The sequence below is a fragment of the Lepus europaeus genome, chromosome 3, assembly GCF_033115175.1.
Source record: "Lepus europaeus isolate LE1 chromosome 3, mLepTim1.pri, whole genome shotgun sequence".
In the NCBI taxonomy this organism is placed as follows: domain Eukaryota; kingdom Metazoa; phylum Chordata; class Mammalia; order Lagomorpha; family Leporidae; genus Lepus; species Lepus europaeus.
The window spans coordinates 45,291,557-45,305,337 of record NC_084829.1 but is presented as its reverse complement, the minus strand read 5'-3'; the positions used below and the strand labels follow the sequence as shown (position 1 = coordinate 45,305,337).

The 13,781-nt window shown below is 40.9% G+C and overlaps 1 protein-coding gene across 3 annotated transcripts in view; it reads right to left on the bottom strand.

Annotated features, from left to right (window-relative positions):
• Positions 1 to 13,781, bottom strand: part of RUNX2 (RUNX family transcription factor 2) — a 141,442-nt gene that overhangs the window by 24,700 nt on the left and 102,961 nt on the right. For all 3 annotated transcript variants that reach the window (XM_062186203.1, XM_062186204.1, XM_062186205.1), the window contains one exon: positions 13,608 to 13,769. In XM_062186203.1, the coding sequence (XP_062042187.1) occupies positions 13,608 to 13,769 (162 nt within the window). The remainder of the gene's footprint in view (positions 1 to 13,607; positions 13,770 to 13,781) is intronic.

Below are 13,781 nucleotides of genomic sequence, written 5' to 3'. Positions count from 1 at the left end.
CACATCCCTAGATAATATTTTCTTATTTTAAACTGCCCACACTTCCACAGAAACAACTAACATTTACTGAGTGCCAGGCATTATTCAAAGGGCTCTACATATATAAAGTATCCTTTGGTCCCTGTAACAGCCTTTTGAGGCAGGTATTATTGCTGCTATTGTATGACCATTTTACGTTGAAGAAACCAAGGTATGAATGAGCTGAGTTACCACCACAAGATCACATGGCTGCACCCAGAGCGTCTGGCTCCAAGGGCTGAGTGTTGCAACACTATGCCACACGCCAGCAGAAAAAAACTCCATGAGCTTTTCTGTCTTGTTCATCAGTGTATCTCCAATGGGTAGAACTGGGCTCAGTGAATTTAACATTGGTAATATTTTATATTAACAAATCATTTTACCCTGTAGTCATAAAACACTATGACAGAAATATTTCACTAAAAGGAATTTTGTTAAGATTCAAATTACATTTTCCATGCCCATAGCTAATGTATTTAATGTAGAAAACCTGGTCCTCTAGTTTAGTTTATTCCATCACTAACAGAATTCACCCTGTTCTTGTGTTTTAGTAACCCCTAGCTTATAAGATCCTCAGTTCTCCAGTAAGATAAATTACACTTTATTATAGCCATGCGCAGGCCAAGAGAGCTAACAAAGGTTACATGAAATTATGCAAGGGCATGCAAAATATCAATAACATTCCTTAATTTTAAATTAAATCTAGGAGTCCAAAATCTGTTTGTGGTCTCTGACAAACACACGTGTATATGAGACTTTACCTTGAACAGAAGCTAAGCTGAGGTCAAGTGTTAAGGTCTACACGCACAGATTTTTGGCATTAACTCACATCAAAATCGATTAGAATACAAAACAAAGCTTTTCTTGACATTGACAGCACTTGTTCCTGTTACCTAAGTTTTTTCAAGCAAACATCACACTAGCCTTTGTTGTTACTATTAATGGCAGTATTTAGATTTGTTTATTTATTTAAAATCAAAAGGGGGAGGGAGAGAGAGAGAGGAAGAGAGAACGAGATCTTTCATCCAATGGTTCACTCTCCAAATAGCTGCAACAGCTGGGACAGGGCCAGACCAAAGCCAGGAGCCAGGAGCTTCGTCCAGGTCCACCACGTAGGTGCAGGGACCCAAGCACTTGAGCCATTTTCCGCTGCTTTCCCAGGCACATTAGCAGGGAGCTGGATTTGAAGTGGAGCAGCCGGGACTCCAACTGGCATTCATACAGGATGCCAGACTGCAGACAGAGGCTTAACCTACACCACAGTGCCGGCCCCTGTAGTATTTAGTTTTATGATGTGATGATTAATATATTTTTTTCTATAAGAAAACCTATCATTTGGGGTCTTAATTTAGAATCACAGCTACACAAAGCTTTATAATGTAAATTGGAGAACATCCAGCCTAACCAACTCAGTTCACACTAAGGAAACTAAGACCCATGGAAGTGACCTGTTCAAGAACTAAGAAGCACATACAAAAATCAACAGAAAGATCCTCAATTCCAGGCAAGTTCTGTTTCCAACATACTGCTGAAAATGCTATGGAGGTTTAATCACTATGTTATATGCCTGGACTATGGAAGAAATGTTTTCCTGAGAAACCAAATCAATGCAACATAATTCTATTGAGCATCTGCTCTTTTGTCAGTGTTGAGTTCAATCCTTTGGGATGCATGTCCAAATTCAAACACTTCACCCATTTGCTGGATTACAAAGGCTGAGGTTTTGTTTACCTTTGAGAGGGTACCTGTGGCACCTGCCAAATTTTAAGGTCAGGGAACAACTTTAACTTTTTCTGTTAACTGCCCAAGGGGTCAAACTTTTTCCCTTTTAGAACCTCATAGGTCAGTTCTCCACTGTGCCTTTTTTGTAATGTCTGTTTGTTTATTTTATTGACTTGAGAGCAAGCCATGCTGAGAACTCACTATTTTCCTGAAGTGTAGTGTGGGAGCTTACAGGTTTGTTTTCTTTAACGATGAGTACCACACACTATTACTAGACTTTTCCAAGCCCATTTTTATTTCCTTTGTATTTTCTGTTTAGAAAGGGTTCTTCTTAATTCTGTATGGATTTACTGTGGCCACATCTCCTTGGCATAGGGCAGAGTGTGTTTATAACCATCATTATGTTTGTCATTACTGTTCCAATAACTGTAGCATTATTGCTGATTGCCACGGGGAGCTGGACCATGAACATTTTGGTTGGAGAGAGATGAATTTCAGTTACAGAAACATTGATCTGATCCCAGGCTGCCTGCTTGGCTGCATTTCCAAGGTGGTCACTTAAGGTCACAGACTCTCTGGGAAAGATATGACACCTTTTTGCTTAAATAAATCTTTTGAGATACTCAGGAACAATGTTGTCCAAGTCTTGTTTTATTTGCGTGACTTTCATGGATTTTAAATTCTTTAATTTCTTGGGTCACATAAAAATACTTCAGACAATATAGTCAAATAGGGTACAAAATCTGCTGAGATTAAGTTACTTAATTCTGACCCAATTAGGAATATATGCTTCCTTGACTGCTTTTCAGAAAAATAAACAAGAAGACTGAAGTTGACTTTGAACTGTTCAAAATAAAGTATTGTTCACCAATGGTTTTGAACAACTCAAACTGAAGAGCTTTCATTTGCATTTTACCCCATAAAACTTTAATTATAAAAAATCTTTTTGTTTGCCTCTTTTCTAAGGTTCCTCTCATAACTCTACAAAACAGCAAACCTAAGAATTTACGCTAACCATGAAGTCTCTATCCCTTTTCTACAAGAAGTGACCAATCAATACTTCCTGAGAAATCAATGCTAAGTAAAATAACAAAATAATGCTATAAGATTTCAATGGTCTATTTTTCCTGAAAAAAAAAAAGCATTATTTTGACTGGTACTTATTAATGTGACAAATAATAAATCTGTCAAGAATACTTGCATGAAAATTCATTCTAAATGTAGTGAGTAGGTGAATACATTCACATCAGCACACACATGTTAAAGCATAGAGCAACACTGTTGTTAGACTTTATCAGAGATACAGGAAAAATTCTACAATATGTCATAGGCTGGAACCATACTTGTGTTTATGGAATATGAAATAAAATCAATTGTCGCTAGTTTCCGAAGTAAGCCCACTTCTAAATCTATTAGCCAATTCTTAATAACAGTCGCAGCAGCAATGACTCAAGCATGTGCACCACTAACTGCTGGGCGGACTTTTCTGCTGAATGCAAGAGCATCCCATGAGCATACACGTGCAGAGCATTAAAGTAAGAACTAAAGAGAGACAGCAAAGGACCAGTGGGTCAGGCTTTTGGCCTTTGGGAGCTTTCAATCTAACAGGACTTACGAAGAGATAGCATAGGATCAGGATGAGAGGCCTGGCTTTCAATCTAGCTGAGAGAAGACAAGATCTTATACATTCTTGTCACATCTTAACATTTTGAAGCCACACACAGCATCATACGAAATTTTTAAAGTTGAAAGTACAACTATTGAAGCAATTCAGAGTAAAAGTCTAGTATGAACAGAACTATAATGGAATTTATTTTTTTAAGAAAATTCCTAAAAGAAATCACTTCAAGTTGGTTATGCATGTGAACTAACTGTGCAGAGGGGCAAAAGAGATCTCCATTCACTAAAATTCTGAAGCTTCTTTGCATATTTATACATCTACAACGGCTGGCATTGCAGGGCAATGATGATCTTTGCTTTATTTTGTCTCCTAAATGAGTCTGAAACTCTCTTGAAGGAACAGACTATGTCTTCTATTTGTTTTTTACTCCTTGTCTACCTTAAACACATTTTATTTGTTGACCTGACTTGAAATAATTAAAATAAACAGAAGAAAGGTATCCCACATAAGAAGGAATGCAAGGGACTACTAATATATAGGATAACATTTTTAAAATTTAAAAATTTCTTAGTGAGTAGCAATTACCTGAATCAAATAATGCCTACCAGGACTAACTAACTCAGCTTGATCTAATAAACAGCTATAAAGGTAAAGAAAGGGAGAAAGGCCGCTTGACAAAAGGGCAAATGTGAGAAAACAGTGTACCACAGTCATCAAAAGAGTACAGGCCACTTTCAGCCTGTACTAACAGAGTCAAACAATCTGCCAGGCATAAAAAGGGACACTGACTGGGGCTGGTGCTATAGCGTAGTGGGTAAAGCCACCTGTGGCACCAGCATCCCATATGGATACCAGTTTCTGTCCCAGATGCTCCACTTCCAATCCAGCTCTCTGCTATGGCCTGAGAAAGCAGTGGAAGATGGCCCAAATCCACAGTGTGCACAGAACCCACTGACTGGGACAGTGAGATATGTAATGATGTGAAACCATATTATGCAGAAAAGGGGGAAGGAGGAGGGATACAGGACAATTCAGCCTAAAGAAAGTAAGACTGGGTAAGAAATAAGAGCTGTCAGAACCAGATCTATTAGAGGAATAGCTTTGTCTTCAGTTTACAACTAAACTAGTTTTCATTTAGTATTTTCTCAGAAAAGACTTTGACACTTTATTACATGATGGCTATAATTAATGTCAGACTCTAAATTAGAAATCAAAAATTCTATTTGATCATTTGGTTTCAAGCTGGACCTAAAGTGTGTTTTGGCATTATTACCAACTGTTAGCAGCAAGTTATGGAAACAGATGCAGTCTTGATAATGTGTTCCAAATATGAAACACATTGCAAAAAGACTTGGAGATAAAAATATATACTGCACATACACACTTTTACTGTGCTATTTCCTGTCCTTATCCGCAATAGAGGCTTCTTTTGTTGTGCCCTTTCTTTGTTGTTCCAGGTAAACAAAACCTTTGTCTTCCTTTTCTACACGCCTATCTTCCTCTTCTTCCTCTTTTTCTTTTCTTTTTTTTTTTTTCCAACTTCATTCCCAAGAATACTTGTTTTAGACATTACTGAGCACCCACTAAGGGCCAAAACAGGGCTAGGTTGTTAAGATTCAAGAAAATGCAGGCCCTAGGTGCTGTCCTTGAGAAGCTCGCCTTCCACAAAGGGGAAGGGCACGTGACCAGTTATACAGGAGGAAGATGTGCACACATTCAGGGCATCCCAAGTGCAGAGGTAGCATGCAGTGAGGACAGACAGGAGAAGGGATGGTGGGGAAAGGGTTACCCCAGGAACAGCAATAGGGCCCTGCTCTTGCTGTGGAGAGGTGAGCTGACATGGAAGTGGGAAACAGCAAGGCAGACCCAAGGAACACCAGCCAGGCATCTCTAAGGAGAAAAGGAACATTCTTTACCTAGGAGAGTTGAGAGGCAGCAGTCACACAGTTGTATTATTTTTTTAACTTGATTTGTTCTGTATTGGAATTAATGTCAATGACCACCTAAAGGTAAACATTTAAGAATTTATCTATGAGGAAATTTTTTAATTAAAAATTAAATTTTAAAAATTAAAAATATGCCAGCGCATATTTTGTCTTAAGGAAACTTAAGACATTGCTAATTAGAAAAGGCAGAACCATAAAGATAATAAGAAAGTCAGTGGTGGGACTGGCGCTGTGGTGTAGCAGGTAAAGCTGCTGCCTGCAACACTGGCATCCCAAATGGGTGCTAGTTCATGTCCTGGCTGCTCCACTTTCAATTCAGCTCCCTGCTAACGCACTTGGGGAAAAGCAGTGAAAGATGGCTCAAGTACTTGGGCCCCTGCACTCACGTGGGAGACCCAGATGAAGCTCCTGGCTCCTGGCTTTTGCCTGGCCATTCCGGCCATCTGGGGAGTGAACCAGCATATGGAAGATCTCTCTATCTATCTTTCTGTTTCTCTCTAACTCTTTCAAATACATAAATAAATCTTTAAAAAATAGAAAGAAAGTCAGTGGTACCGGGGATGGGAAGAGAGATGAATAGGTGATAATGAGATTTTTAGGGCAGGAAACTATTCCCTATTGATTCTGTAGCAGGGATACACAATATTGTGTATTTGCAAAACCCACAGAGCTGCACAACACAAAGAGTGAACGCTAATGTAAAGTATGTCTTTACTTAATAACAATACATCAGTATTGGTCCATCATCTGTAGCAAACAGATCACACAAATGCAAGATATAAATAACAGAAGAGAGTGGGAGGTAGTAGGGGGAAGATACAGTAACCTCTACTTTCTGCTCAATTTTTCTGTGAGCCTAAAAAACTACTATAAAAAGTAAAGTGTTAATTTAAAAACATAAATGTAATAGCACATTTGAAGCTAATGACCCAACTTAGCTTTTCCACTACCATTTATCTGACAAGGCAAACTTTCTTCATTGATAGTTCTAAGAAAAACCAATCACTAGACATATATCATCTGACTCCAAGCAGAACCTCTGAGATGTAAGAATAAGCAACTTCAAGTAAGTCACTGACATGGTACTACTGAGGCACAATAAATAACTGACATATCTGAAAATAACACGTAGACTCTCCAGTGACATTCAAACTAAAACTCAGGCTTCCCGAATTAAATTGCATCCCCCTCTTCTCGGATCCCAGAGCAGCACAGAAGCCACTGCTGTTAGAAAATTAATATTTTTTGGTCGCATGAGATTCACACTCCCAAGTTTTCTTCTACAAAAAGGCGACTGCAGCAAATCTGTCAATAAAATTTATAACCATGTGTTTGCCATCCCTGCAGAAGCATGATTCCTTTCATTACTAAATCTTTTCCCTATGTGTGGGTGGTTGTGCATGTGTCAGAAATAAATCCCCACAAAAACAACTGACAAGAACCATGTATAAAATCCGTCAAACCATGTCCACAGGCTTCACTCTGAGTTTTGGTACCTGAGTCTAGCTACAAATAGCTGTCATTAGTCATACGGCCAGGCTTCGTCAGCTTTGCAATGAGGGCCAACCATCTCCAATTGATTTAGTAGGAATGGAACCATTTCTTAGGTCCTCAGCACCAGTAAATCAAAGGTTACAGTAAACTGAGGTCCTGGTAATATTAAAACACCCCTTGCTCATGTCAGAAGGTGCCTATTTTTAGGGGAAAGAAAGATGAATTAAGACATATGGAATGTAAAAATAATCTAATTGATCATAGTTGATAAAATAGAGAAGAATACTGAGCATTCAGCTGTTAACACAGGGCTTTGCTTTTGTTGAGGGTCCATTAAGTTTAATAACTTCCCCCTCTGTGGCTTTAAACAGAGAACTTCTTCAAAATAAGAGTGGCTCCTATTAAACTTAATTACTTGCCCGTGGCTGCTGTGGCGAGGCATGCTCACCAAACAGGTGGCTCTTAATAAAGGAATGGTTCTGCAGTTTAAAAAGTAGATGCTCTAGTGTTTTAGTATAGTTGTTTTAGCTTTCTGGTTTATTAGTATTGATTGCTGGAGTTTTCTTTTTAACCTTTCTGAAGGCGCTGCTCCCTCCTGTGAGTTAAGAGCTGCTCTGCTGAAGCGAATGTTCACGTATACTTGACACATTACTGAAGCTCCTGGTTTCAAAACTTGACAGACACGTGGTTCTAAGGGGCAATTTTAAATAAACGGCATCAAACTCCACTGGCTTTGAAATTACATGAAATTATCCTCCTGGCAGACCCTGAGTGGTCAACTGGGGTTTTCCACGGACAATTTCCAGATTTTGTGGCAGTGATAACATAATTTTTTAGTAACTTTATTTGTTAGACTAGTGCCTAGTCTACTGACTTTTGGAACTATGATAGTTCAGCAACTGACACTCATAAAAATAGAAACATCGGTAATTGGCCGGCGCCATGGCTTAATAGGCTAATCCTCCACCTTGCTGCGCCGGCACACCGGGTTCTAGCCCCAGTCGGGGCACCGGATTCTATCCCGGTTGCCCCTCTTCCAGGCCAGCTCTCTGCTAGGGCCCAGGAAGGCAGTGGAGGATGGCCCAAGTCCTTGGGCCCTGTACCCGCATGGGAGACCAGGAGAAGCACCTGGTTCCTGGCTTCGGATCAGCGCGATGCACTGGCCGCAGCGGTCATTGGAGGGTGAACCAATGGCAAAAAGGAAGACCTTTCTCTCTGTCTCTCTCTCTCTCTCACTATCCACTCTGCCTATCAAAAATAATAATAATAAATAAATAAATAAAAAATAGAAACATAGGGGCCGGCACTGTGGCATAGTGGGTAAAGCTGCCGCCTGCGGTGCCGGCATCCCATATGGGCACGGGTTGGAGCCCCGGTTGCTCCATTTCTGATCCAGCTCTCTGCTATGGCCTGGGAAACCAGTGGAGGGAGGATGGTCCAAGTCTTTGGGCCCCTGCACCCACGTGGGAGACCCAGAAGAAGCTCCTGGCTTTGGATCAGCCCAGCTCCGGCTGTTGCAGCTATTTGGGGAATGAACCAGCAGATGGAAGATCTCTCTGTTTCTGTCTCTGCCTCTCTGTAACTCTGCCTTTCAAATAAATAAGTAAATATTTTTAAAAAACAGACATCTTCAATAGTCTTATGCTGTTCAATTTTTAAATGGGATTTTTGATAGATAATTATTTCGAAAGAAGGGGTTCAAAACTATTTTCTTAAATAGGAAAATAAAAAGCCTTCTGAAAGACTACAGTTCTTAACTCTGTCCTGGGTAAAAGAAATCCCACAGATGCAGAGAAAAATTATCCAGACACCTGTAGTAGCCTCTTCAAAGTGACTGAGGCAAAAATACCTAGGACCCTCCCCGTACATGTAGTTATATGTATGTGTATATACACACACACACACACATATCGTAAGTTACTCTATAGTTGATATATCCTAAATCTCCAAGAGACTTCCAGAGAGCCTCAGGGAAGCCCCTGGGCACAATGACCACAATAACAGAAAACTGGCTGTGTAAATCTCTTTCAACTTCAGGTATGCCAAACAGTAGCACAGACGTAGGTCAGTCTAAGCCACTTCACCCAGGTCAGTGGGAGGGGGGAGGAGTAATTTGTGGTGAAAATGTATGTAAGTTCTCCAAGGAGGGGGAGCCACAAGCCAAAGAATCAGGAATAATAAGCAGCTGTGGTTCTTTTCATAGTAGGATAACTATGTAAGATATATTTTGAAAGTCAGCAACTATTTATCTACACATTATTTTGTAATGACCTCCAGAACAGTAACTATAATCTTTGTGTCAAACCTCACAAGTGCACTGGATATCAAAAATGCTGGGGTGTTATTATTACAGCTATAAAGAAATACAACAGTTTGCATTTTATAAAGCAACTAGCCTTTACCTTACTATACCTTTCTCGTACCAATGGGAATGAACTTTCTGACTACCACTGCATAGAGAATATTCTTTTAGGACTGTGTAAGATGAGATGGGGTAATGTATAAATCACTCGAGCAGATATTACATGACAAAGTCACACACACAGTAAGTACCACGGGAGAGGAAGACCACATCTTTTGCTGCTTCTGCTTTATACTGCCAACAATCTGCTCTCTGGTAAGTAGTGCTCAATTATTCTATGCAACTCAATACAATCCCAACTCTTCATACAAGTGTAGGTCCTGTTAGTCAACACTTGTGAATAACTCAGTTATAACCTTATCACTGCTATTGCTAAAATAGTTAAGAGTACTCAAGGTTGAGGAAATATTTCCTGAAATATTGCACCACTGACCTTTAAGACATTTAGTATTATATCTTTCTCCACAGAAACACAGAGAATCAGAGGTGACACAACTTGGTCATTTTATTTTATCTTATTCTAATGATAACTTGTATCCCAAAAGGGTCTGAGGGAGATAACAGGAATATGCTATTCAACCAAGTGAGCCACAGCACTGGCCCCTGGAATGTGCTATTCAATATCATTGTCATTATTATAACTCATTAAGTCTGGAATTATAGTTACACTTAAAATTACTCAGAAGGATACTAACTGGGGCAGGTATCTGGTGCCACAATGATGATGCCACTTGGGACACTAGCACCCTATACTGGAATATCTAAGTTCCAATCACAGCTTTGCTTCCAAGTCCAGCTTCCTGCTAATGAGCACCCTGTGAGGCAACAGAGGATGGATGGTTCAAGTACTTGGTCCCCTACCCTACATGGAAAACCCAGATTGAGTTCTGGGTTCCTGCACAACAGCCACAGCTGTTGTGGACATTTGGAAGTGAACCAGTGGATGGGAGAACTCTCTCGCTCTCTCTTTCAAATAAATGAAAATTAAATAAGAAAAAGGTACTAGTAAAGAAAGATGTGAAAATGGGTCCCCTGAATCATGGTTTTTCTCTGGAATGCTCTTTAAGGATGAAATATAGTTTCTTTAGGAATGGTTCTTCTAAGGGATCTTTCAAGTTGCTTTTATTCCTATGATCCCCTGTTAATGTAAGTATATTATCATCCCCAGTTAATGTAAGCATAACTCAACATTTTCTGTTTTCTGACATAACTGAACAGCTATTTTTTTCTTAATGCTTAACTGACTTTTCTGTGACTTGGCTCCCTATTGCTTTTAACTCTATTAACTTTAAGTCTATAGAACAATAATAATAAAGGCAAACATTTGAGTACTTACATGTACTAGGTATTATGTTAAGTACTTTGTGAATACCATGAGTATTAACTCATCTAAATATTTAAATATTCAAAGGGTTTTTTATTTTAAATATGTTCTGTGCTAATTTATTTTGTAAAAATCCCATTCAAGAGTTTAGATTTTTATATATTTGATCCATTTAAACCAAAGTTTGCCTACAAATTATAAATGGATATTTCATTTTTATAAAATAATTTTAGCTTCATAATATCAACTACAATCCATTTGGCACATACTGTGTCAGGTCTGTTGTAAGCATTTTATACCCTTGCAATAACCCTAGGAGATAGGTATTATATCCCTGCTTTTCCTAATAATAATAACTAAGTTTCAGAGAATTAAGAAGCTTGCCACATATATATAGGAGCAGGGATTCAAACCTGGAACCTCCAATCTTACATATAAGTATTGAATTTTATTCTTTCTCACCCCAAATCATACAAGATTATTTTGTGCATTCCTCTAGAGAAAAGGATGAGAACTAGTCCAAGAATCATCTCTAAAAGTGACCACGGAACTGCCTGGCGATGAGGTTAGGGGTTAATATTTTAGCTGTGCGTGTGACAGGGAACAGTTTGATTTGGCACAGAGCACAGCGAAGACTAGATAAACAGGGATGGACTTGATCCAAAGGATTTTATTCACAAAAGCAATAAGAGGGAAAAAAAACCCAAAACTGTTCATTATTGAGTCTCACTTGTAGGAGCCTCTATGGCATGGACTTTGGGGACAGCTGTCCATAGATAAAAGTGTGCCTTTGGCACATGGGAACACATGAGACAGCCGCCTGCCCGAGGAGGTTCCCAGGAGCACGTCCCCAGGGAAGTGAAAAAGGCGCTCACTGCAAACGACACGGTCTGAAGTGCAGCCCCACAGCCCACAGCTAGGCCAGGTAAATCAGGGCTCCTCCAGTTCTAGTTGTTTCTTCCTGTTTCCCTGCATGCTGACAAGAGGGATTTTCTGTTCCCTTTAATGTTTATACGAAACCTCCCACCCTGGCACCTTGCTACTTTACCAGCAACAACTCACAGAGATGCTTGGGGCAGGAGGAAAAAACTAGACCAGACTCAGCTGTAAACCAGTTTAAAGCAGAGGCTCATTGCTACCTTCAGCTAAGATCAATATATGGCTGGATAAATAACCAGTTTCCGCTCCCACCTCCTCTTCTGCAGAATCGAAAGACTTGTGTTGTTTTAATGAAATGTTTACAGTATTCCTCAGTAAACCGATTCAAAATAATCTGGGTGCTCTGTACTAGACATGTAAATGATAAACAATGAGTACCCATTTATACAGCATTTTTTCAATGATTTCCCAGTAAATTATTACATGATTAAGCCTCAGTGAGAAAGTTCTGTAGACGAGAGTCTAAAGCTACAATGGCTTCCTGAGGCTTGGTGCTTCCCCACTCCCCCACCCCCTCAATCTCATTCACAGAGGGTTGGGCAGATGGAAACCCCAGGGGACCCTCAACAGAAGCAAGTGTGTACAAGCCACAGATTGTTCTATCAAAGTGTCATGCCGGCCCTGTGTAAAACAAAATGGATTTCCAGTGTGAAATACAGGAGGAAAGACTAGAACTAACTCCATGCCATGAAACCCTGTGCCTTCAACCTCGCATCAGCCCTTGATTTCCTCCCTGGGCTTTAGTCCTGCTTTCCTGTGTCTTTAACTGATGTTTGCCTAAAGGAGATGGTGAGTCCAGCCAAAGGGGAGTAAATAAAATTCTATACTCTGCACAACGTGCCGATAAATACCATGTGATTCATAAAAATAGTAATAGCAGTCATAACGAAAAGTGGTAACATGGTTTCCCAAGGAATCTTACAGTTCTCCCTCCACCCCTCTTCTTTCCCTACTCACCCCCACGAGAGTCCATCTGCTGCAGAATATGTGAAGGCACTAGGACCAGAGAGCCCTTTCCTGCTATTTGCTTGAGAAACAAAGCTTTCCCTCCTCCCAAGTTGAAAGAAATAAAGGAGTCTGAACTAACGAAAACCTGCAAGCCTGCTGGTGGAGCTTCAGCTTGTCAGTGATGCAACTCAGCGGAGTGAGTAACGGCTTCGAGCTTTGCAGAAAATGAGAGAGGGGAGAGAAACAGAGACAGAAACACAAAGAGAAAGAAAGAAAGGCATTAACCTGGCCAGGAGTCACACAGGTACTTGGGGCCCGAACCCAGAGAAGAATGTCTGGCAACATGGAATGCAGTGGGGTGTGTGCCTTTTTTTGTTTTGTTTTGGGGGGCAGTGTTGTAGTTCCTACAGCAGAGCATACTGAGGGCTTTTCTTCCTTATTTGCAAGACTCAAACGTTTGGCCAAGGGTCTTTAACTTTTCTGTCACAGACACTTTCTGGCTCTCTAGGATGAATTCTCCAGGAGAGAGAGGGAGGCAGTCAGGTCATTTAGCACTGCCACGGCCCCCATAAGCCACAAACTTTTGTGGTGCCTATGGCATAATCTGCAAGCACCGGACTGCCACACTGAGAGTGACGGCAGGGTGCTGCATGCCTCACAGAGAGGCTGCCCTGCTGTTGGGCTGGCTGCTCAGAGGCCAGCTCTGAATTGTCTCTCAAGACTCTCCCAGGCCCCACTGCACTTTGAGTGACTAGTTTCTGACAAGGACCCTAAGTTGGCAGGTGCTATCTTTGGGAACTGAGTAACTTGGACTCCTGGGATTCATGAGCCTTTAGGAATGGAGGACTGTGCCACCCAAGCAGTAATCTGGCTCACAGGCAGATGTTAGGAAAAGAGAGGAACACAAGCAGAAGGAGGCCTGGCTAAGACCCTCAGGAGAAGGTCCTAGTCAAGAGGTAAAGGCCACCAAATGGGATACAATTCAACTGGGTGGCATTAAATGTCATCTTAAGAAAAATATGCCACCTCTGGTGGATTTTCAGTCTCTTGACTTTAAAACACTTGAGTGTTTGATAACCCCATAATTCAGAAGACCCGGTTTGCCCACTGCCTTACCCTTGCCCGCATGCCTCTAATAGAACTGCTGTGAGTGTAGATCAGACAAAGCTTGGCCCATCCCACTTCCCTGGACCCCTGCGCAGGGTAGGTGTTTAGTTCAGGCATCATCTTTACCTGAAATGCGCCTGGGCACGTCGGTGATGGCAGGAAGCCCAGTGCCTCGTGTGGAAGACAGCGGGGTGGTGGAGTGAATGGACGGGGACGTCATCTGGCTCAGGTAAGAGGGGTAAGACTGGTCATAGGACCACGGCGGGGAAGACTGTGCCTGCCTGGGGTCTGAGAAAAACA